The sequence below is a fragment of the Leptonychotes weddellii genome, chromosome 1 (assembly GCF_054177405.1).
Source record: "Leptonychotes weddellii isolate Sample4059 chromosome 1, ASM5417740v2, whole genome shotgun sequence".
Taxonomy (NCBI): domain Eukaryota; kingdom Metazoa; phylum Chordata; class Mammalia; order Carnivora; family Phocidae; genus Leptonychotes; species Leptonychotes weddellii.
The window spans coordinates 25,367,347-25,392,743 of record NC_138369.1 but is presented as its reverse complement, the minus strand read 5'-3'; the positions used below and the strand labels follow the sequence as shown (position 1 = coordinate 25,392,743).

At 36.6% G+C, this 25,397-nt stretch overlaps 1 protein-coding gene across 3 annotated transcripts; it reads right to left on the bottom strand.

The window, feature by feature from the left end:
- CEP15 (centrosomal protein 15) lies at positions 1–24,940 on the bottom strand. Of its 3 annotated transcripts, none has more exons than XM_031040896.2 (6): positions 24,833–24,940; positions 24,065–24,175; positions 23,368–23,451; positions 21,833–21,956; positions 13,116–13,190; positions 1–11,211 (listed from the first exon to the last, which is right to left on the bottom strand). In XM_031040896.2, the coding sequence occupies exons 3-6, from the start codon at positions 23,418–23,420 to the stop codon at positions 11,080–11,082; spliced, it is 384 nt and encodes a 127-aa protein (XP_030896756.1). In that variant the 5' UTR covers positions 23,421–23,451; positions 24,065–24,175; positions 24,833–24,940; the 3' UTR covers positions 1–11,079. The 3 variants fall into 3 exon arrangements, with proteins under 3 accessions (XP_030896756.1, XP_006745008.1, XP_030896757.1); XM_006744945.3 differs by having other exon boundaries at positions 23,368–23,448; XM_031040897.2 differs by lacking the exon at positions 24,833–24,940 and adding an exon at positions 24,753–24,820.
- Positions 24,941–25,397: the final 457 nt, after the last annotated feature.

Here is a 25,397-nt window from a genome sequence, read left to right as displayed (position 1 = left end):
TTTTTTTTTTTGAACATTCTAAAGCCTTTATTTAGCATCAGGTAGATTATTTCATTATAACACTTGTTAACTTCAAGACAGCAATTAAAATAATTTACTGGCAGCTACCTAAAGCCCCTTGGAGCAAGATCTCAGTCTGGGGTTGGGTGGATAAATACCGTAAGATTAATGTACCCCAATTAAAGGGGCAAAGCTACTGCACAGGAGGTCTCCATACATATTTTAAGTACACGGGTGCCTTGAAAACTTGAAATGCGCAAGACCTTTTATAGTTTGGTACTTATAATACATGAGTGCAACTTAATGTCTCTGGTGGCATTTGCCACAAAGTTGACACATTTAACAAGGTTTGTCATTATGTAATGATGGTGATTAGAATCTATTTCTAGGGCATTTTTGTGAATTGCTAGATTTTATACAAATTTTCAATTCAAACACCTTTTAATTCTAAGGACCTTGATTGCAGAAAATTGTAGAAAGTAGATTTAGAGCACTAAAATAAGTGAAATACCTTTTCCAGTTTAATTCTTTAGAGTTTTCAAATCAGGAACACCTGTTCTGAATATTCAGGTACTTTTTCTTTTTGGAGGTGGGAAAGGGTAAACTGGAGAGGATTAGTATGAAGAAAAGCCAGACTTGGGATTTTTAAATGAACATACATCTTAATATAACTCTGAGGACGAAACAATATTCTACTCAGCTCTTGTAAACTTAACTTCCGAAGTATTCTGTTGGAAGTGAAGTATGAAAATGTCAACTAACTACTTAAAAATTTCCCCCCAAATTCAGTAATTATAGTCTTTGTTGTTAAATATGAGAGTGGATTTTTAAAAATGCTTACGGGGTGCCTGGATGACTCAGTTGGTTAAGCATCTGATTTTGGCTTAGGTCAAGATCTCAGGGTCCTGGGAGGCTGCCCCACTCAGGCTCCCCCCTCAGCAGGGGGTCTCCTTGTCTCTCTGCCCCTCCCCCCCCCATGCATGCAGACTCCCAAATCTTAAAAAATGCTTATAGTTTCTGATTCAGGGAGTTGCTAGTGTTCTTGGAAACCGTCTAGTTTAAAGCTGCTCAGTAAAATACAGCACACGTTTCATATGCAATTAGAATTTTCTAGTAGCTACTTTAGAAAAAGTAGAAACAAGTGAAATTAATTTTAATATATTTAATCCAATATATTGAAAATATCATTTCAATATATGATCAATACAGAAATTAAGCTACCTTTTTTTGCTCATACTGTCTTTAAAATCCAATGTATATTTTACCCTTATAGCATATCTCCATTTGGAAGATGTGGAAATACTTGATCTCTATTTAGATTTCATAAAACTTAGTTGAAAGAGTACATTCACATACCCAGCTTCTTCCAAACATACTTGAAATTTTTCCAGCAATTGAAATTAGATAAAAATTAAGTTTCTCAGTGAAGCCAGCCCCATTATAAATGCCCTGTAGTCATACAGGCTAGTAGCTGCCATATTTAGTGCAGATAAAGAACATTTCCACCATCATGGAAACACGGATCTACTTCAACTCACTGAGAAAACGGAGTGGCAGTTAGTAGCAGACCTGGACTAGAACCTTGTTTGTAAGGGGTTTCATAGGTATTAAGTGATCTGGAATACCAACCTTTCAAAAGACGGGTGGTCAAATGAATTGGAATGCATGGGGTGTAATGCATTAACTATGGATAGGGAAGTGTTCTAGGAGGAATGAACCTGCATACATATGCTCGGTTGTCACACGTAACGACATTGAAATCAAATAGCTTACATTATGGAAGTTTCCAGGTTATGTTTAGTGAGGAATTTGTAAATTGTGGCAACATATACCTAACATAAAATATACCATTTTAACCTTTGTTAAGTGTACATTTCGGTGGCATTAAGCACATCCACTTTGCTGTAAAACCATCATCACCATCCATCTCTGGAACTTACTCATCTTCCCAAACCGAAACTCTGCTCATTAAACTCTGGCAGCCACCATTCTGTTGTATGTTTATGAATTTGATTACTCCAGGTGCCTCCTATAAGTGGAATCATAAATACTTGTCCTTTTCTGTCTGGCTTAATTCAGTTAGCATAATGTCTTGAAGGTTCACCCATGTTGTAGCGTGTGTTAGAGTTTCCTTTTTAAGGCTGGATAAGATTTCATTGTTTGTATATACCCCATTTTTATTGGGGTAAAATTGACATAAAATTTTGTGTAATTTTAATGTGTATAATCTGTTCCTCTGATACATTTATATAGTGTAATATGATTACCACCGTAGCTTTAATACCTCTATCCTATCACATAATGATCATTTCTTTTTTCTGTGAGAACATTTAAGATGTAGTCTCTTAGCAGTTTGTGTTTTTTTTTTGGTGTTTGTTTTGTTTTTAGAGTTTTTATTTATTTGTCAGAGAGACAGAGCACAAGCGAGAGCGGCAGGCAGAGGGAGAAGCAGGCTCCCCACTGAGCAGGAAGCCCGGGATTCGATCTCAGGACCCTGGGATCTTGACCCAAGCCGAAAACAGATGCTTAAAGACTGAGCCACCCAGGCGCCCCCTCTTAGCAGTTTGGAAGCATATAACACAGTATTGTTGACTATAATCACTATGCTGTGTGTTAGATCCCCAGAACTTACCTTTCAGTTGAAGTTTGTAGTCTGTAACAATATCTCCCACTCCCCACCTCCTGCACCCCAGACCCTGGTAACTACTATTTTATTATTTTTAGGAGCTTGGCTTTTTTAGACATGATATCATACAATATTTGTCTTTGGCTTATCTCACTAAGCATAATGCCCTCGAAGTCCATCCATGTTGTCACAAATGAAAGGATTTCCTTCTTTCTTAGGGCTGAATAATATTTAATTGTATATATAAATATATTTATATATATACATATGTACATATGTATACACGTGTGTGTGTGTGTATACACACACCACACACACACATTTTCTTGATCCATTCATCCGTTGATGGACACTTGGGTTGTTTGAATGTCTTGGCTATTGTGAATAATGCTGCAGTGAACATGGGAGTGCAGAAATCTTTTTGATAATCTTTTTTCAATTATTTTCAGATTGCTGGATGGGAACTCCTTACTGTTTTCCATAGTGGCTGAGCCACCTTACATTCCCATGAACAGTGTACAAGGGCTCCCTTTTCTCCACACCCTCCCCAGCACTTGTTATTGCTTGTCTTCTTAATGATAGCCTAACAGGTGTGAGGTAACACCTCACTGCAGGTTTGATTTGCATTTCCCTTTTGATTAGTGATGTTAAGCACTTTTTCATATACCTGTTGGCCATCTGGATGTCTTCTTTGGGGAAAATGTCTATTCAATTCCTCAGCCCACTGTTAAGTCAGATTGCTTTGTTGCTGTTGTTATTGTTATTCAGTTGTATGAATTCTTTATATATTTTGGAGATTAACCCCTTAAGCAGTACATGGTTTGCAGATATTTTCTTCCATTCTGTGTGTTGCCTTTTCATTTTGTTGATCATTTCTTTTGCTGTGCAGAAGCTTTTTAGTTTGATGTAGACCTGCTTGTTTTTTGCTTTTGTTTTTGCTTTTGATGTCCTATCTAAAAAAATTGTTGCTGAGACGTGAGCTTTTTCTCTGTATTTTATTGTAGTTTTACCATGTCTGGTCTTAAATTTTACCCTTTAAAGGCTTACTCCATTTTGAGTAAATTTTTCTGAGTGGTGTACAATCGAGGTCCAATTTCATTTCCTTGCATATGGTTTTAGTCAGTTTCCCAGTATCATTTGTTGAAGAGACTATCCTTTCCCTATTGAGTTTTCTTGGCTCCATTGTCAAACATTAGTTGACCATGAATTTGGGGGTTTATTTCTGCGCTGTCAATTCTGTTCTATTGGTCAGTGTGTCTGTTTTATGCCCATACCATACTGTTTTAATTACTATAGTTTTGTAGTATAGTCTGAAATCAGGAAATGTGATACCTCTCTGCCTTTGTTCTTTCTTAGGATTGCTTCAACTATTCACGGCCTTTTGTGGTTCCATTCAAATTTTAGGATTGTTTATTCTAGTTCTCAGAAAAATGACCGTGGAATTTTGAAAGAGATTGCTTTAAATCTGTAGATGGCTTGGGGTACTTTGGACATTTTAACAATATTAGTTCTTCCAAACCATGAACATGGAATATCTTTCCAATTTTTGTGACTTCAGTTTCTTCCATCGGCATCTTGCAGTTTTTATTGTTCGAATCTTTTGCTTCTTTGGTTAAATTTATTCCTAACTGTTTGATTATTTTTTATGCTATTGTGAATGGGATAATTTTATTTCCTTTTTAGATATGTCATTGTTAACCGTGTAGAAATGCAACTGATTTCTGTAGATTTAATATCCTGCAACTTTACTGAATTTGTTGATTAGCTTTTTGGTTTTTTTGGTTGAGTCTTTAGGATTTTCTCTATGTAAGATCATATCATCTACAAATAATGACACTTCCAATTTCCATACCTTCTGTTTCTTTCTCTTGCCTACTTGCTCTGGCTAGGATTTCTGAGAGTGGGCATCCTTGTCTTGTCCCTGTTTTTAGAGGAAAAGCTTTTAATCTTTGTCGTCAAGTATGATGTTAGCTGTTGTTAGATGATGTTAGCTGATGTTAGATGTTGAATATGTTCTTCTATACCCAGTTTGTTGAACGTTTTTATCATGAAAGGATATTTTATTTTGTAAAATGCTCTTTCTTCATTTAATGAGATAATATGGTTTATCTTTCATCCTGTTAATGTGGTGTATCACATTTATTGATTCGTGTGTATTGAACCATCCTTTCAGCCCAGGGATAAATTTCATTTTTTTCATGATGTATGATAATTTTAATGTGTTGCTGTATTTGGTTTTCTAATATTTTGTTGAGAATTTTTACATCTGTATTCATAAGGGATAGTGGTCTATAGTTTTCTTGTATATCTTTATCTGGCTTTGATAGCAGGGTAATGCTGGCCTTATAAAATAAATTTGGGAGAGTTCCCTTCTCTTAGATTTTTGGGAAGAGTTGGAGAAGGATTGATGTTAATTATTTTTTAATGTGTGTTACAATTCACCGGTGAAGGGATTTTAGAATACTGATTTAATTTTCTAAGTGATTACTGATTAAGATTTTCTATTCGTGATTCAGTCTTGGTAGGTTGTAGGTTTCTAGGAATTTATCCATTTCTTCTAGTTTATCCAATTTATTGACATGTAATTGTTCATAGTAATCTCTTATCCTATATATTTCTGTAGTATCAGTAATAATGTCTCATCTTTAATTTCTGATTTTGTCTTTTGTGTTTGTCTAGCCCAACTTTTGTAAATTTCATTTATCTATTTAAAAAAAGCACTTATTTTCATTGATCTTTTCTGTTGTTTTCTGGTCTCTAATTTATTTCTGCTCTGAACTTTGTTATTTCCTTCCTTCTGCTAACTTTGGGCTTAGTTTGTTTTGTTTTCTTTTTTAAAGATTTTATTTATTTATTGAGAGAGAGAGAATGAGAGAGAGAGAAAGCGCACACATGAGAGGGGGGAGGGTCAGAGGGAGAAGCAGACTCCCTGCCCAGCAGGGAGCCCGATGCGGGACTCGATCCAGGGACTCCAGGATCATGACCTGAGCCGAAGGCAGTCGCTTAACCAACTGAGCCACCCAGGCGTCCCGGCTTAGTTTGTTTTCTTTCTAGTTCTTGAGGTTAGATTGTTTACTTGAGATCTTTCTATTAATATATGCACTCATCACTATAAATGTCTCCCTAAGAACTGCTGTTGCAGTATCCCATAGGTTTGGCTGTGTTGCATTTCTATTTTCATTGTTTTGAGATTTTTTAAAATTTCCCCTTTGATTTCTTCCTTGGCACACTGACTCTCCAGGAGTGTGTTGTTTAGTTCCCATGTGACCGTAAAATGTCCAGCTTTTTCTTATTGATTTTTAGTTTTGTCTCATTGTGGTCAGGAAAGATGTGATTTCAGTCTTCTTAAATTTGTTAAGACTTATTTTGTGGCCTATCCTATGATCTATCCTGGAGAATGTTCACTGTGCACTTGAGAAGAATGTGTATTCTGCTGCTGTTGGCTAGAATGTTCTGTAAATGTCTGTTAGATCTGTTTGGTCTAATGTATGATTCAAGTCCAAGGCTTCCTTGCTAATTTTCTGCCTAGATGATCTGTCCATTAGTGAAAGTGGAATGTTGAAGTTCCTATTATTATTGTTGTCTGTTTCTCTCTTCAGATTGGTTATTATGTGCTTAATATATGTAGCTGCTCTGATGTTGGGTGCATATATATTTATGATATACTTTCTTGATGGATTGACCCCTTTATTATATAATGACCTTTTTGTCTCTTCGTACTATTTTTGGTGTCATCCATTTTGTCCGATGGAAGTATAGCTACTACCCCCACTTTCTTTTGTGTACCATATTTTGTTTCTTCATTTAAACCAGTGGTGTGCATTGGGTTCTTTCCATTTTTTCTGTCTATTGTGAATAATGCTGCTGTGAACATTCATGTAACAGATTATCTGCTGAAGTAGTGAGGATTTCATTCTTTATTACAAATCTGTCCATTAAGCAGTGAGAAAGTTGCTTCATTGGAAAACCCCAACTCAGGATCTTGAATGGGGGAAAAAGTCTTCTAGGCATATTTTCTAAGAAACTGAAAATCTGCTTTGTTTTCTTGCATTAAGAAGTGATTTTAGATGTTCATACTATATTAGATCTTATCACCATCTAATATGATATGTATTGCTTGTTTGTTTTAAGATCTGTTGAATGCATGGATGAATGGTGCTCAAATGTTACCCAGCTTTATGTTTTCCTAGATAGCATTTTAAAAGGTTCTATATTTAGCTTCTTTTGAACATCTCAGTATTATTGGTTTTCCTGGGGTAGAGCATTCTAGTACAAAATGTCTGTGTGATAGACCTTATAAGTGGTTGGAAACAAGGTACGAAAAAGGATTATGTTGTATTGGGAAAGGAAAGAAGATAGAGATGGATTAGACAAATTATATACATGGAATTTTGTCTCCCTCTAATTTGACTGTAGGGTCCTCAAAGTGATAACATGCAGAACATCAGAGACACTTGAACATTGATAATCCAGACTTAGGAAGGAATAATAAAAAATCATTTAACCTTAACAGTGGAGGTTAAATGGTCCAACTGTCATCAAAACACAGAAACAAACTAAATCATCCCTTTCTTAAATGAGAACACTCCATTGTTTTCCGCTCAATGCGACTATTTATTGATTTGTACTAGTCAGTCTAGGTACTGCTTTAGCAGAGTCTCAGGCTCTGTCTTTGAGATACAAATTAGAGTTTTTTAAAAAAGCAGGAATTTTGCAACATTACTGTAAAGTAGGGAACCCTGGTCCTTTTTCTCTTGTTAAGCAAGGAAACTTGATTCTGAGAGGTAAGATAATGTCCAGAAGTATTTTTTAGCCTCTGTCTTTGTTGGAGTCATTTTCCTTGTCTTGGATTTTAGTAAGGATATAATCTCAGTTCCAGTTAGAAAAGGAGATCACAATGCCAGGTGTCAAATCCACATATCAATCCTCTCCTTAATTGCTGAAGTTTGACACGTCCTTATGTTTGTCTCAGAAAACTGAAAACGTTCTTTTATTAGCAATAGGGACTTAAATTTCCTATGTAGACAAATTAACTTCTAAATTATAAGAGAAACAAAAACACCACGAGAAGGTGGTGGGGGAGGGGGGGTCACTTCTTGCTTCAACTTAAAGCTTTCTTCAAGTAATTTCTCTTTCCCTTCTCCATATTTTCCACAGCTTGCTTGCTTTCCTTCCTTTCCTTGCCTTCCTTTCCTTTCTTTCTTCTCTTCTTTTTGTACATTGGAACTCACTATCTAGTTAGTACCTTCTCTGAAGAGTAAATTTTTAGTCAGAAACTCTTAAAAAAAAAATCTTAGAATCCTAATTAAAGTGGAAGAGGTCAACCAGACTGTTGAAGAGTGTTTTTAAGCCATGTAGCTATTATGTTTGGGCAATTCTTGAAACAGGGAGGGTGGAAACTCTTCAGAAAGATTTAAACTTTTTAAGTATTTTTTAAAAATAAAATGTGAATTGGTTTAGAATAATAAAGACTAATAGAATAAGGAAGGAAAAGAAAAGAATATATTTTGTGGATAAGCCAAATTCATGGCCTTGTGCACTGAATTTTATACTCTAAAACCTAGGGGCCTTACTCTTGTGATTGCAAACCCTGGTTTTTCAGCCCTCCCACCCCCACCCCCAGGCTTGTCTCCAGTTATCTTAGAAGTGACAAAATAATCTCTAAGTAAGTTTAATTTTGATTAAAAAATACAGCCACATATCCATCTTTTTTTTTTTTTTTTTTTATGGAAAAGGGGATGAGGCAGAGAAGACCAAATTGTGAAGAAGGGTAAAGATTATTACAGCCCTCTAGGTCTTGAGCTGACAAGTGAAAACACCTTGCACGTAATGCAGAGGAAAAACTGTCCATTTGACCTCATTTTCATTCACACTGCTCCTAACACCCGGGAAAGACCAGATGTCTGGTTTCTAGAGTATTGGGCTTTTCCCTAGTAAAATTTATTTTATGAAGTTTGGAGAAAAACTGCAGCTCCTTCTGACCTCAGTATTTTATAGTTTAATAATTTCATATACTAAAAGTGTTCCAGCATAAAATGAGCTTTGAGTATTTATGCATTTGCAGTAATCCAAGAAAGGCTGTGCAAAGAAAATCTTGAAATGACCTTTACTTTGAAAATCTTGTTATTATAAAAACCCAAAAAAACAAATTCATAGTTTTCATGAATAAGAGGTACAATGTAGCATATGGTAAAGGCACTGAATTGGCGGGGTGGGGTGGGGGACGGGCGGGTAGTATGAGTAGATGACCTTTCTTTTTCCTTGTCTGATTCCTACTAAGAGCAATACAAAATATACATTAGATATGATACTTCTTTCCTCCTTACAGAAAACAATAGTTGGAAATTCCTATGTAAAGCTAATTTGCCATGAGGAATATAAAGCCCTTTAATGGGGTATCTAGGTCCCTATGGAAATTTTTTTTAAAACATACACCATGTGGTGCAATCTGTTACAGTCTACAAGGAGGGAAGGGGGGGGAAGCTCTGTGGGGGCCAGGAATAAAGTCATCTGTGGGAGTTTTTGAGGTATTCACTAGTAATGGGGGAAATGGTACAGCTAAAGCCTAGAAGTGACATCGCTTCTGTCCTAAGTCGTAACCCAGAGTATATTAAATGTATGTTCTTTTTAGAAACTATTTAGCAAGTTAGTCAAGTTAGGGGAGAAAAAAAACAACCTTTTCTGAGATGGTTAAATTGCTATTCATTTTGTATTTTAATCTAATCTACTGGTGATTTAATTTACAGAACTCGAAGTGTGCACTCAAATATTTGAGGATGTTAATGTATCAACCACTGTTTAATTTTGGAATGTGCCTACTTGCTTGACACAATATTTTACCATCTCAACAAATGTTTAGCCTTTTTTTCACTTGACTAAAGAGAAATAAGTTTCACATCGCTTCATTCACCTTCTTATGTGCATATGCTGGGAAAGATTGGATGTTAAAAAAAAAAAACCTCCTCATGTTCCTTTCTACTACATCTAAATCTGTTTACCAATTCAAAGCTGCTAAAAAGCCCTGTATTCTCCTGCTAAATCAACTGGATGGCTAGAAACCAAACTGTGATGTAACAGGAAAAAAAAATTATCAATTTATTTTCATGTCAGAACATTCTTGAGAAGGTATAAATTGTTCTGGTCTCTATGCCAGTTTTCTTTTTTCTTCCTTTCTGTCTTCCTTGTTTTTTTTTGTTTTTTTTTTTAAGCCTTTCAGCTTTTAAGCCGGTACTTTTTATAGTTATATAACAGTTCTAATATTTTGTGACATTTTGTATTGTGACACTATAGATGAAATTGTCATCGGACTGACACTCTGTGCTGTTTATTCCTTAATTACAACTGTTAACACTGTAGAGAAGTGTGCTAATCTGCCAGCGCATATTATGAAAACAACGTTATTGTTACCCACACCAACACCCACTCAACAGGATATTTCCAAGATGGTGGTTTAAACGAACTTATCAGCACAATGGACGTTTCAATATAGTTGTTTTTTTTTTTAAAGCTTGTCCTGCTGTCTTCATGTAAAAATACACACCAGTTTGAAATTTTTAAACTCTTGAATTGTAATGAACATAGACTCCCCTTACTAGCAGGAGCTGCCTCTATAATCAAAAAAATTAAAAAAAAAACAAACCTTTTTGAGTGCTCCAGCGGTGGAGGACTGAGGAACTGCAAAGCTTTCTGACAGTTGTTTCAGAAATAATGAAAATAGGAGAGGGAAGGGCAAGTTTCAAGATGAAAAGATGAGAGGAGTTACTTGCATTCACAGGCTGGTAGTCCTTAAATAACCAAGTCAAAATCCAATAACCATTCCCAGCTCTAATAGGTGACCTTTTTCAGGACTAAGTCTGAGCCCCCCTGAAACTGGCTACTTCCCGAGTGCTTTGTAGTTTAGTTCTTTCCTCCAGAATCTTCAGAGGTTTGATTATCTATGAGGGACAAAATCCCATGAATCCATTGTCTAATAAATACTATACTGAAGCAGATAAATACCTCTATTTTTTCCATTTGTTAAAAGGGCCAACAGCCACTGGGATCCTGTGCTAAACCCAATCCCCATAAAGACCAAAACAATTCTAGAAAATGTAAAATCAGAACAACCAGTATTCACTGTTTAGATGAGAATGACAATAAATGATTTTTTTAAAAAAAATGACACACAACACTTACTTAGTGACTTACTTAATAAACAGTTCACTTTTCAATATTAGCTCTTAACACTTCCATGGGATTGGCAGAAAGCAAATTTGTGACCCTGAAGTAATAGTAGGTCTCAAAGTGATAGAACCTGAGACTTGTCAGCCGGTTCTCCTATCTTCATGTCATTGAGGAGGTAATGGGACAATATGAACATATTCGATTCCTAAGGTACCCGAAATGACCCGTATATTCTTTAATATTCAGCTGTACTAAACAGATTTTTTTGAAAAGAGTATGTGAAGAAGTTATCACTGCGCCTCATTCTGAACGGTATTTTCTGCTTCATTTTCATTTTCAACACCAATAGGATATGGTGCTCTTCCTAAAAGAAACTGTTCCCATTTGGGAATATATTCTTCTACTGATGCCCAGTAAAGAGTCTGGAAAAAAAACAACATCCAAAAGTAAAAAAGCATATCAAGCAATTGAACTTGGCTCTTCATAATAGTCTAAATGTTTATTCACTGAAGTGTGTGTGTGCGTGTACATACACACATATACGTAGAATGCACTTCCTCTACAGAATATTTTATGTTAATTTTAGAAAGAAATCTGGCTACTTACTAGTGTTAATTTTCAAATTTCTCAGTAAAACCAGAGCCTGGCAGAATTACAGGTTATGGGATTTTATTGTGATTTTACACGCCCTCTTGTGGCCAACTGTGTGATTATTACCAGTGGTATCACTTAGGGCTACAATCATTAAATGTTTTTGTTTACTCTTCCAAATTCCATACCAAATGATTACCCATACTAAAATTATTACAATGAAATGATTAGGCATGAGCAACTGCTTTTTAACTGACATAAAAAGATATCACCTGGGATGAGATCAGGAAATGAAACATAACCAGTATGTTATAGTACAGGACTCAGGTAAATTGACTCCTTAATTATATGGGGAAAAACACTTAAAATATGCATCCAGTATATCTTTTAGAAGAGTACTCGATATGGTAAAATGTAATTTCTTCCCATTTTTTTTTTTGGTATATGGAGAAAATACTACTAGTATCATGTAACCATTTTTAATTCCAGTAACTTGGAAGTTGAGACACTGTATTATTGGCCTAACTATAGCAAGTCTATAAGCTATAAAAGCTCAGGCAAGATCACCATATAATATCTACAAGCTTTGGTGTTTTTTTGGGTGACTGCCCTAAGGAGGCCAAAGAAAAGTAAACTGCCAAAAGCTCTGTATCCTAGGAGGGCATTTTAGATTGGATCATCACTATCAATCTCATTTTGGGGAATTCAGCCAAAGAATTACATGGCATTTAGAGCACGTAAGGATTCACTCTGCACGTTAACAAGGTACAGGAGTTCTGAAAGTTGAAATTGTGAGTTGTTCTACATATCTGCCCATCTGTGCATGTGGTCCAAGAAACAGCCTGACACACTTAAAATAGAGGTCATCCTGCTGTGCAAGACTAGCTAAGAAAAATACCAACCAAGGCCTGTGGTTGGGAGTTTCTCCACCATTCACGGCTGGATTAACCCCTATTGTGTGGGCCCCTATAGGCCAGAGTAAGGTATTGGAGAATTCAATGAAGAAAAAGACATGCCCAGGGCACAACTTTGTACCACAGTTCTTTCTATCCTTGATCACTGCCTTTCCTTATTACTTTAGATGACACAGAAAATGGAAGGGCAACTTCTCAGCCTTTAATTTTGAGTCTATTCAACATCCCTGCTTAGGCAGCAAGCAAAACTGTATTTGAAAAAGGTCATTAAGAATATAAAATTAAACTATTCTATATGTAGTAAATTTTCTTTCATCACAGATATATTCATATACCAAATAGGGTTTATTTTTGCCAACAGTCTTCCCAATCTGTTCTTGAACTGAGCAAAATAAAACAGACAAAAGCCACACTATGCTGCATGATAATATGCATTTAAATAGCTTTGGTTGAAATTTGGTGAAGGGACTGAACTGCTAACATTAGCCAACAGGAAAAGCACTTTGGTTAGGCATGCTGTCATCTTAAGATTTAGTGCATACTGTCTACTGTCTGTTATGGTTTAACAGGATATGTGTTTCTAGATGAAAAGATATCGGATCTTTTAAAATTTTTGCTTGATAAATTTTTAAAAATCAAGATGCTTATCAATTACCTACTGTGTAAAAAGCACAGCACTGTGGACATGTAAGGATCAATCAGACACATCTTATTTTACCGAATAAATAAATCTGGGAAATACACATAACCACAATTAATTTATAATGTACTACTAACAGAATGGGGTCTCTTCCTATACATTTGTTCTTTAAGATTCTCACCTCAAGAGAAACCACCTCTGGTGACGGGATTGGGTGAATCCGGGTCTGTAGAGACTTTGCTGCGGCTTCTATATCCTATAATAGATATCAGTGTTTTAGAAACAAAATGTACTTACGTAACACATACAAATGGCACCTGTAATAGCAATGTCTATATCCCGAATCTCAACTCTTCTCTGGATATACAGTCTGAACTGAAGGAAGGGCATTGAAATAGGAGGACTGATCATTACTTAATCAGTTTCAGTAGAGAAAGCAGCGTTTCTTGTTTTAAAATAAAAAGTGGGGGTGGGGTGGGTAGGACTTTCAAGATCTTCTTTTTCATTTAAAATAGTAAATGCCAATAATTCTGGCAAAAAGGACTTTCTTCCAAAACTGCTCAGGACGCTAACTTAGCTCTAAAACCAATAAGAACAGCCAGATGGATAAAACGGTCAAATATTCAGATACTAAAAACAGTCAGATAGTCAGCCCCACACTGACTAACCTTACAAGTGAAGAGTTCTAGTCCAGATCATGCAAATGGTGTATTAATGTCACACATTTCATCTGTTCAGTATTCTATTTTTTAATTTTATACTTACATAAATCCTCCACATATTCAAAAGAAAGTCCGTGAGGTACCTCAGTACTTTGGGACAAGAACCTTTTCACTAGACTCTAGATTTTTAGGACTCAATTTCTGGGGCATTCTCGATGGCCAGCTTTATGGCTGGGTCGTGCATCATTCAGCTGATGACGTTTAAGCCCTGTGCTTTAATCTGCAGTGTGACTTGTGGGTGTATGCATGTTCTCTTACGGTTGTAGCTCATGCAGGGGTAATCACACTTCATGCTTACCCGGGTAAAGATGTAACCTTGATATGTGGATGAAGTACAGGCCCAGAAATGTAGGGCTCTCTAAGTTGTCAGTGAAACACTGGAGCTCTGTTTCATGCTCCTCAAACTGGCACCTATGTTGTCTAGTGCTTGTTTATGTTTGTCAAGTTCACAGAGGCCTTGGCTGGAGGCCGTGTAAATTTTGTCTCTCCCTTGAGCTCAGTGAGTTGATCAAAAAGAGAAAGTTCTCTGATCCATGTACAAGCATTGGAGCAATCTAAGTACAGGGCTGTTGGACAGACGGAGAGAGATGGAAAAGGACGTGGGAGTGGGGTGTGAAGAATCCAATGCTGAACAGGAGAAAAGAGCGAGCAGATGGCAGTGGCGGGAGCAAGGAACGGGTGTGAAATGTAAAAGGGAAAAACAGGAAATTCCCTAAAGGGACTCCCCAAAGTTGCACAACCATTAATGCACCTGCTGTCTTGAAGAAGGTGATTTGAAGGGGAAAACCGTCAATTTAGGGCTAAAAAGCCCGTCTATTAGCAACGTCTCTTCCTGACCAGAAGTTTATGGCCAAGACGCACGCTAAAGAGCTTTTGATGCTGATGCTACAACAGAGAGCGAAGATTAACTCTTCTGTGATTGCACTGAGATTTTACAAGGTCCTGGGAAAATTATTTTTGACTCTCATAAATCAAGCAAACAATAGACTCACAGCTCCACTGACATCATTATAAGAACAGTTGTAAGTTTATTGTTGGTGGTAGATCTAGGTGCCACCAGCACCTGCAGACAAGATGATAAACACTTCTCTTACAGACCAGAAAATAAGGATATTGGCTATCTCTCCTAGAAGAGCAGATCTGCAGTGAAAGAGTAGGTATGAGCAGGGATCTGTGGCCTATGGTTAGTAACTTGACAGTCCTCTCTATAGCCTGTCGGCAAGGGATTATCACCCCTCCAGAGAACTTCTTTCGTAAGTGAGATTTTACTTTCTTAGATGTTTTGCTTACCTCTCTGACTCCTACTTCTCTTTCTCTGTGGCTGGCTCCTTTTTCTCTTCTTAATCCTAAGTGTGGGCTTTCTAAGATTTGTGACATCTGTCCTCCTCTTTTTACTTTTTCTCTTTCCAAGACTGTCTCTTATCTAGCTTCAACTATTAATGTAGAGGGATAGATAACTTTTCTTCCCAGCCCTTATTTCTCAACCTAATAAAACTAAACTCCCCTTATTCCTACTGAGTGTTCTGAATGTACAATAGTGGGAGTTCTACTCTTCCAGACACGTATGCTATATCTTCTACCTTCAATTATTCTTTTTCCCTGACATTTAAAAATTCCAAAGGTCCATAGATGATTCCTGCAGGATGTCTCCTCTAGCCTGTCCATGCCATTCTCAGTGCTGTGGTCTTATTATCTCACTCACTGGTTCAACAAATATGTACTTGGACTGTATCTCATTTTACTTTAACCACATACGGAATTGATTAGCTTTTCTAAAATTACTACTTTAAATATGTCTTTACATAGATTAAAAAAAAAGAGACCCACTACACAGAGGATAAAGTATGAATTCCTTAGCCTGACTGAAAAATCTCTGCCTTCTGTAGCGAGTTATATCCCATTACTTCCAATTAAGAACCTTCTGTTTGACTATATGCTGCCAGAAGGTACGGACTGTCTCATACAATCTTTAAGCATCCGAGAATCTAACAAAGTGCAGGGCATGTACTAAACACTTAAATATTCATTATATACATAAATGACTAAGGTGTCAAAAGTTTCCTGAGTATAAATGAAAAACTTAAAAAAAAAAAAATTACCCAACGGGATGAGCGGAGAAAAGGAAAAAAAGCAGATGAAGAGAGGCTAGACTTACCTGACCAGACCTTGTTATCTTGTCTTATAGATCTGCCACTAGACCATTTACAAATTTATACAGTTACAGAACCAAAGGAAAAAGCAATCCCTAAAAATTAAAAACAAAAGGAAACAAATCTAACTGCCATCTAGTTGGTGGCATAACCACATCAAGAAAAAGTACATCAGGTGGTCTTAGAACAGTATTTTGACTGAGCATCTGTAGTGAGATCTACCCCAAGGACAAAAAGAATTATAAAAAGTATCTGACTGAAAGCCATACTCCATAATCATATTGTTGCTGGTAGTGCTGTCTTTATGATGGGATAAAGTAAATGAGTAGTTATGTTAGTACTGGAAAATTATTTAGGAACTGAGATTTTTGGTTTGAGGGGGGAAAAAGTTAGAGGTAAAATATCGATGATTTTAAGTTAAAAGTCTTACAATCATGTAATCAAAATGGAATTATTGATATGAGCTCTTGATGAATTTTATCTTTAAAAACAAGTTGTAATAAACATCCCTAGAACCCAGATTAAGGGATCTAAACATATATTCCCATCAAAAGGATCCAGGGCTCCTTGGAGCAATGGCCAATTCTAGGTCTAAGCAGCAAATGATGGCCTGGAAGATATCACAGCAGAAAGAAAGAAAGCTATCAAAGCATGTTAAGATCACGTCAAAGGCATTCAGGAGCTAACATGGAGGCTCCCACTTGGTAAAAATGGGACAATTTGAGCATCACTGGGAATACAAATTGACGTGGGTCGAGACCTTTCAAATCACAGACGTATTTAAGAGCATCAACGTCTAATTGGTCACTTCTGGAGGATACTAGAGAACCAAACTATTTTTGAAAATTAAGTACAGAGAAAGAATCAAGCACTGATCATGCTTTTTCCTATATGAAGTGTAACCAAATAATTGATGAGGGGACATTTATCTTCTTATAAATTATCAGCAATTGAATGAGAAGGAATAGAAGAATTTGAATATCACTTTTTGCAACCCTTAATGAACATATCTAGGCCATGATCATCAGTGACTGCTAACATTCCAGAAAGACAACCAGGCATTACAAAGTGTTCTTTCCCAAAACATTGAACCTGAATCTGATCAGGGCTCTAGATCTGCACTGTTAATGTAATATCCATTAGGCTCAGTGGCTGCTGAGCACTTGAAATGTGATAAGTCCGAATTGAGGAGCCCTGTAAATGTAAAGTACACACTGAATTTTGAAGGCTCAGTGAGGAAAAAAACATAAAATATTTACTAACTTTTAATAGCAGTTACATTTGAAATATGAAATTAATTTTAATACATTTCATTTAATCTGTGTCTTTTAACTTTATTAAAAGTGGTTACTAGGGGGGTGCCTGGCTGGCTCAGTTGGGAGGAGCATGGGATGCTTGATCTTGGGGTCATGAGTTTGAGCCCCACGTTGGGTGTAGAGATTACTTAAATAAAAACTTAAAAAGTTGTTACTAGAAACTTAAAATTACTTGCATTATGTTTCTGTTGCATAACACAACTTCTATCAATTTATGGGAATTACAGGGAACAAAGGAACTTACTAAGTGATGCCTCAGCAATGTAATTAGTAATATTCAGAGCGTGGGAAACTAGGAGAAATGAGCCAATTCCTTCAACAAATTAAAAGGGGGTTAAAAAAAAAAAAAGGCAGAGGGAACTTTTAGAGATTTGAGAGACCCATCAATCAATTACGTACTAGACTTTATTTGGATCCGGATTCAAACAAATGTAAAAACAGGTTAATCAGGGAGATCTGAATCCTGACTGAAAATTTGAGGAATTATTGTTAATTTCTTAGATGGATCATGGTATTGCGATTATACTTAAAATAGCCCTTATCTTTGAGTGATAAACACTGATGAAAAAGACGTGATATTTACAGGTTAAACAATGTGATGTCTGAAGGTTAGCTTCAACATAATTTGACGGGCTGCAGGTGAAGGTGACGAGTGTAAATGAAACAAGATGGGCTGTGTTTTGAAAATTATTGAATCTGGGTGATAAGCACATGGAAGTACATTCTTCTATTCTTCCTTCCACATAGGTTTGAAATATTTTGTAACAATTAAAAAACAAGTTTCCAGGATGAATGGTGATATAAATGTTACTCTATGGCAGGATTCAGCAGCCTCTGTAAATGAGTTGACTTGTGATTAGGAAAGGTAAACTATGAGCACAAAAAGTCATGTACTGAGATTTCTTTCTTTCCCCCTCCCTAGACATGTCCCTTCCTCCCAACCCAGCAATACATATCTTCCTGTAAATATATACAGTGAAGCCAGCCATAGCTGGACTGGGTTTAATCTTTTAATCTGCTGAAGGGGCAATTTCTGGGAATGAAAAAAGAAGATCCTAAAGCATGAGATACAGGGTCATTGGCTCAAGGAACCCTTACGCATTCATTAAACTCGCTCTTCACTGAATTGGAGAAAGTGAGGAGTGTGAGGAGGAAAGAGGAGAGACTGGGTCCTGTAAATCACGGCCGGGGGGTGTGGTGTGGGGGGTGCAGTTTGTTGAAGGCTGTTACTGTCAGCCTCTCCAAGAAGGCCTCCAGGACATGCCGTTATGTCTAATCTGCTGTGGCACACTCCCATTCTTTCTCACCCTGGAATGTTTGTCCAGCTTCCTCATGAGGTGATGCTCACTGCCACAAGATTGCCTTTTTGGGTTAAACTAAATTTTGCTGGTGGGGGGTGGGTGGGATGGGGAAAGAGGTCAAACAGATGATAGTTTACCTCATGGAAGTATTTATAGAAACAAAATTCTCTTTCTCTTCCAAATCTGTACCAATCATGTTTGTTTTTAAAAGGCAGACACATTTTATTTTATTAATGTAATAGGGAAACTAGCAGAAACTAACAATCCATTATCATCTGTGATATTTACTGACTAAACCCTCAGTTTGAGTTTTCTTCACTAAAATTCATGTCCATTCTTTTACTATTATGCTTGAACCTTTGGGATTAGTCTTTTTGTTATTGTTCCCATTTTTAAACATTCTTTTATTTTTCCAAATACATTTAGAGAAATTTTGTTGCGTTAGATGCAGATTTTGTTGGGGCTATTTTTAAATTTAAAAATAACACTGTGACTACTGATTTTAGAAAAATAATAGTTTCCCCATCAGGATTAAGGCACATGTCTCCATTTAAATTTTAAATCTCCCATTGAAGTTAAGAATTATCTTTATACCAATCATGCATATTCCTTGTTTAGAGCATTCCCAAATATTTTATAAGTTCATTGCTAATGTGAATGTGATTTCATATTTTCCATTTGTATATATAGGATTGTTATAGATTTTTGAATGGTTACATTTTATCTGTTAATTTTACTCAACTCATAATATACTAGTTTTAAACAACTTTGGCTTTGCTAAGTATATGGCCTTATCAGTTAAAAATACTAGGGTTATATCTTACTTTCCAAAAATTAAAGCTCACTCCATGTTAGTGTTTCTTATATTAGAGCATCTAAATAGGTCAAATAAAGGATGGTAATAGAGCTTATACTTATTTTGTTAGTATCTTTATAGGAATGTTTCCAAGTTTCAGTGGAACCATTTTTAAAGTGTATTCTGTACCTAAGTACATATCTTGATGTAACTGAACCTGTTCTTGACAGGGAGGGGGTATTAGGAGTAGTCACTTTATGGTTTCCTCTTCTCTAAATTAGGAGATCAGCACAGTCAGTGGTTTTCACCAGCCCTTAGATCACAATAGAACAGGCAAGGAGGGGCTGAATGGATGGGCCTTTGGCCAAAGCAGGTCCACTTTTACCTATTTTAAATCTTTGAAAAAAAGTTTTTATGCTAAAAAAAAAAAAAAAACCTTAAGTGAAAATCTAATCTATGTGCTTTTTAAAGTTTCTCCCACCTGAAAATTCTGTGATCAAGTCCTATTTAGGTCACTTTCATGATAACCTCTGTGGTACAGCCCTTAAAATTATTTCCAAAGTTTAAAACAAAATAGTAAGAGGGAAAGCAGGATTAAAAAAATTGCATATACAAGTGTTCAAAGTATGTTTAAAAAAAAAAAAAAGGGAAGAGACTGCCTGTCTTACAGCAAGCACTGTACCTGGGATATAAGAGCTCAGTAAATGCTTACTAAAAGACTAAAAGGAAATATACAAAAACATTAATTTCAAGCTGGGTGGGATGATATGGAAAGTATGCTATTTCATCTTCTTGGCTCTTTCCAGTTTTCTACAGTGAGAATATATTACTTTTATAATCCGGGGAAAAAACACCATCCAAACTTGTTTCTAATGACTATGAAACTAGGTTCATTATCTTCCTTCCAGATATGGCAGTGATTTCTTAGCTATTCTCCTTAAATCTAATCTCTCCATTCTGCAAATCACATTGCATCTAAATAGGAAATGAATCTTTCTTAAATACCCATATGCTTCTTATATAAGTCTCTATTTTTCTTTTGCTCTAACACTTTTAGTACTGTATTATGCCTATATATCAGGTCTCAACTTCTTCACTTGGTCTCACAAAACATATCCAACCTTGTTTCCCATAACTTTACAAGCCAGTTAGCTCAGGGTCCCATGGACACTAACAGGGCTACTCATTCTTCTGGTCTTGGTTCTTCTGTAAGAATGCAGTGGAATATTTTGCATTCTGCCTATTCAAATACAGCTCCAGCTTAGTTTCCCTCCTCAGACTTGTTAGGATATTCTAGCTTTCAGTGATTTTTTTTTTTTAATACGTACTTCTAAAGTGCTAAGGATTCCACATAACTTAATGTTCGATCAACTCAGGTCTCATATGTTGTGTGTGACAACCTTATGTCATCAGTTAAGCCTGTCAGCTATTTGATGTAAAGAACTCTGAATTATTTTGTTAACTCCACTTTCTGCTCAGAACTAGCTCAGTAGTAAGGCCCCTCTGGGCTTTCACCAAATACTTGCTCACTAAAAGGAAGATAATTGAAAAATCCAAATAGTACCTGTACTCATTGCAGGTAAGTAGCGATCAAGCCTTCAAGGCTTCTAATTTAGTTTTTCTGACTTTTCACAGCAAATTCCAGATTATCCTATATATTTCCATTTAAAAATAAATATTGCAAACACCATTGGGCAAGTAAGACATATGGCAACATAGAATGCTTTGGTAGCACTATGGCTGTGACTTAAATTACTGTGGATCAAACTGCCAGAAGCTGAGAAGATAACTGAATTTTCCTCTTCCTTTATCCTCTAGTGACTACATAAGATAACTATATCATGCCTATCGATGAAAATATTTAACAATAAAAAACTGAAAACACTGCTTTATAACTTAAATAATATAGCCTTCCTCCCAAATGTTTTAGTCATAGGATCTCTTGGAAGCTTGAGTGGAAGCAAACTTTAGGGTTTTAATTATGGATGAAGCCATACAATTCTGGAAGCAAAGTATAGCAAGCAGCCAAAAATGTTACACATATGATTTTACTCCAAATGGGCACATTGGCCAAATGGTGGGGCCCTGCGCAATCACATACTTTGACCACCTCCTCCATCAGTATCAAGAGAGATCTGGGAAATCTGTTATCTTAGATATGAATTCTACGTGCTGACTGTGGCCCCAGTAGGGCAGAATCAAATTGTTCTTGTTTTTATGATGTTAAATAGTTTTGAGTTGGATCTAAAAACATTATAGGTACTTCATAGGGTTTTAGGATCTCCCTATAAATAAAAGATGATGGAAGATGGAAAGTTACATCTTGTATTTATTACTTGCACAAAGGTGACCTTTAAATTTCTTCTATGGTCATTGGTTCTTCTGGTTGATTAAAAACACTTAGGTTAAACAAATTTCCTTTTATTTTTTCATTTAAAAAAGAATCCATATGCAACATATCCAACTAACATGGGTTTGAAAACTAGATGGTACTTCATTAATTGTATTTATTACTCAAAACAAAGTATATATATCAAAATTATGAAATTCACTTAAAACCTTTTTTTGCAAAAGTGGGAAAAAAATCTCTATACTTAAGTCATGAAAACTTACCATTAAAAGACCAAGGTTCCTTTTAAAAGCAGTCTCAGCTGCTTGCATCTGAGATGCCTTTTCCTTGTTTTCGTCTATAAATTTATTCTCCATTTGTTGAAGTAACATTAATCTTTGTGATACTCTAGAAAAAAATGAAGATTATATAAAGTTTTTCTTAAAAGGGTACATTTTTTGCTTGACTAACATAAAAAAATTTATTTCTTAATTGTACCTCACTTCAAGTTCAACCTATTTTGAAAGCCAATTATTATGTCCATTAATAAGACAGTGGAAAACTTAGATAGTTCAGTAAGTCTTAAATCTGGGTAAAATTATTCTTATTTTCATTAACATATCTATCGTAAGTACATGCTTCTGTTTTTTTAGCCTCTATGGTCTTTGCAATTATTTTAGAGTGTTAAAAACATGTTTTAATTTTTGGTGAAAATGCAAACTGTAATACATATCCCTTTGTACACATACTTATATATACCTCCCCACACACATACATTGATATAACTTGCTATACGAAACCTTCTGCTTAACACTTCAATACCCCTGAATCTCATGTTACACATTTAGAATTGCGCTAAACTTCCATATGTTTGAAGAAGCAATAAAAATATTTTTTTCCTCTTTTTCCAAGAGAAAGATGATGGCTCCATATATGAGTGAGAGGCTGTGTGTATGTATGCATACTCACAACAAGGTGAAACAGTAATTGAAGAAAGATGTAAAAAGTTGTAAGTAAATTATCAAACTACTTTTTTTTATATATAATATACTTTAAAAATTTCTCATTGGTCAAATGCTCATTTTACAAGTTTTTTTGGTCCCCTTAAATGATTGATTAAAAAAATGTCAGATGATAAAAAAATACATGTGATATATATAACAGTCTAACCACTTTCCAGATAGTTGTGGAGATTCTTAAGAAATGCTGTGTGTCAGAGGGCTGTTCTTGAGGGTAGAATTAAAATTGAGTAATTTCAACATTTTTATAAGGGAAAGATCTTAGAAAGCCAAGGAAGAGGGCCTGGTAATTAATTAAAGGAAAACATGAGAGCCCACAGAAAGAGGTAGAGAAGGTTAATATCAAGTATAAGTGCAGGACTGGTTATGTAGTTTGCAAGGCCTAATGCAAAGTGAAAATGTGGGGCTCCTTTAAAAAAAAAAAACTATTAGAAATTTCAAGACAGCAACATTAGAGCATTAAACCAAGTACAGGGACTGTGAGTACACAGGTCACATACTCATGAAGCCTGCCCTGGGTAAGAGGTGTACAGAAGTCCATTAAATATCAGTGAGAAACCTAGAAAGGTGAGAAGGGTGAATTTATCTAGATAATAGTAAGAATTGTAAGAAGAGAACATACCTTTTAATCTTTGTTATTCTTAAAAGACAGTGACATTCCCTAACACCAAAATCTCTCAAGTGTCAGAAAATTTAAATGATGCACTTTCAGACTTAAGTCTTCTGTGCACACAATATTTCACTAACAAAGCCAGTACAATTTATTCATTTAGATAAGCCTTAAAAAAAAACAAACTTACATTTCTTCATGTCTTTTAGACAGGCGAATTTCTTGAGCAAACAAGGATGTCATCCTTAGTCAAAGCTGCCTTATAAGCTTTCTGCTAAATAATAAAAACATTTAAAGTTACTTTAATGTCCTCAGCTTTACAGCAGTTGATTGTTTTATTACCTCAACCCATTGGTTCTCTCAGAAGAGAAAAATAAAAATTGAGATATAATGTATAAAATGAAAGAATGCATTTAAAACCATTTTTATTTATGATGCAGTTTTTCGTATGCCAGATGCAGCCAAAAACACCATGAATCAGGTAAACTCAACATACTTCACATTTCGTCCTCTTAACTTCCTCACACTTTAACCTTAATCTGAATTGAAAACAAACAAGTAGCTGGTACTAAGACTAGTAAACATTTTATTGAATCAACAGAAAGAAAAAAATCCACTCTGTAAAATTCAACACAGGAATACCATCCCTTATGCATGTGCACACACACATAGAAAGGCAAACAAGTGTAAGAACCAACTGGAAACTCATGGTCTTTCCTTTATTGGAAGACTGCCCAGTTCTATCATCTCTTTTCCAAATAAAGTATTTTTCATGTGTAACTGGCGGGGAAAAGCCCAACTGGTCTCTTCACTTTACCCTGGGTGCTCAGGACTTCCATTTGGGGAGTTTAGGAAAGCCCATTTTAAGGGCACATGAGCAAGCTCACCTTGACTGAAGAGCTTGGACCAATACAGATAAAGATCAAGTGAAGTGCTTTGAAGGCTCAGAGCCTGAAGGCAAATCATCTGGTTGCGTGCAAAAGCTGAAGGTGACTGTCCTAAGGGAGAAAAAACAGGAATGAAATTCTTTTCCTGGAGCGAAGCACTGGCTTTCCTAAATTTTATGATTTAAACACTGTCGCTAATCTCTGAGCGTCCAGCGCTGATAGACTGAGCTCTTCCTTCACTGCACATACATGGAGGTGTAGGACACTGAGCCCAGCCAAGGGCAAGGAAACACTGCCCTGCCCTCAACGGGTTTCCTTCTAAAGGAACCAATGTCTTGCGTTCAGCACCGCGGACAGCAATCGCTCGCCAGCTTGCCGGCAAGGATCTAGTTACAGATACTTATCCTCTAAGATCACTACGGACCAATCGTCACCGCCTTCCTCCCCCTTTCGAATGCAGCGTCAAGGAAATCTCGGAAAGTTAGTCCACGGTAACTTATTTTTCCGTAACGCCCGCCATCAGCACTCCAGACAAACCCCAAGATAAATTCTGCCTTTCGAACCAAAGATCCGCACGGCCTCAGAGTCCTCAACCCTGCAACCACTCCAACTCCCTGCTTATATCCAGAGGACTCACGACCTTTCCTCATCACCCCAGCTCTTCCCCCTTTAACAACATCCTCCTCACCGGCCCTGCGAGCACCCACGCTGCTCTCGGACAGTCAGGGCACCCACCGGTCGTCCGTAAGGCGGTGGGACTTCACTCACCCAGTCGCACTCGGACCTTATCCGTAAAGGCGCCTGCTACGCTGGGTCCCAGCACAGGCCTGGGCGTGGTCACGCCACCATCTTTGCGCACGCGGGGACGAGGTGACGTAATCACGTCGCTATAAAAGGCGGGCCTCTGGCGCGAAAGGTGACGGCGCTGTGCTCAGCGGAGAAATTTCCCCAAGCGGTCGTTCGGAGCCCTGCGAAAATGTTTGGTGGTAGCTCAGTTTCGAGGCCTTTTAAACTGAGACCGGAATATGCTTTAGAGAGGGAAGCTAGAATGTCACAGAATATGGAAATGGGGAAAAATCCTTCAAATTACTCCAGAGTGTTTGAATGGTCTGCACAGTCAGTAAAAGCTCCTTGCCTCAGAGAGCTTCACCCTGTTTGTCAGGTGCAGAGCAGGGGAGTGGAGCCCCTGCCCGCACCCCCATAGGGACAGTAATATTGATCGTGGACGTTTTGAGGGGTTTGCGTGCGTCGCTGTGTTTAGGTAAATTATCTCAGCCTTTCCCCTACAACGCCCGGTGACGTAGGTACTATCATCCTCTTTTTTTTTTTTTAA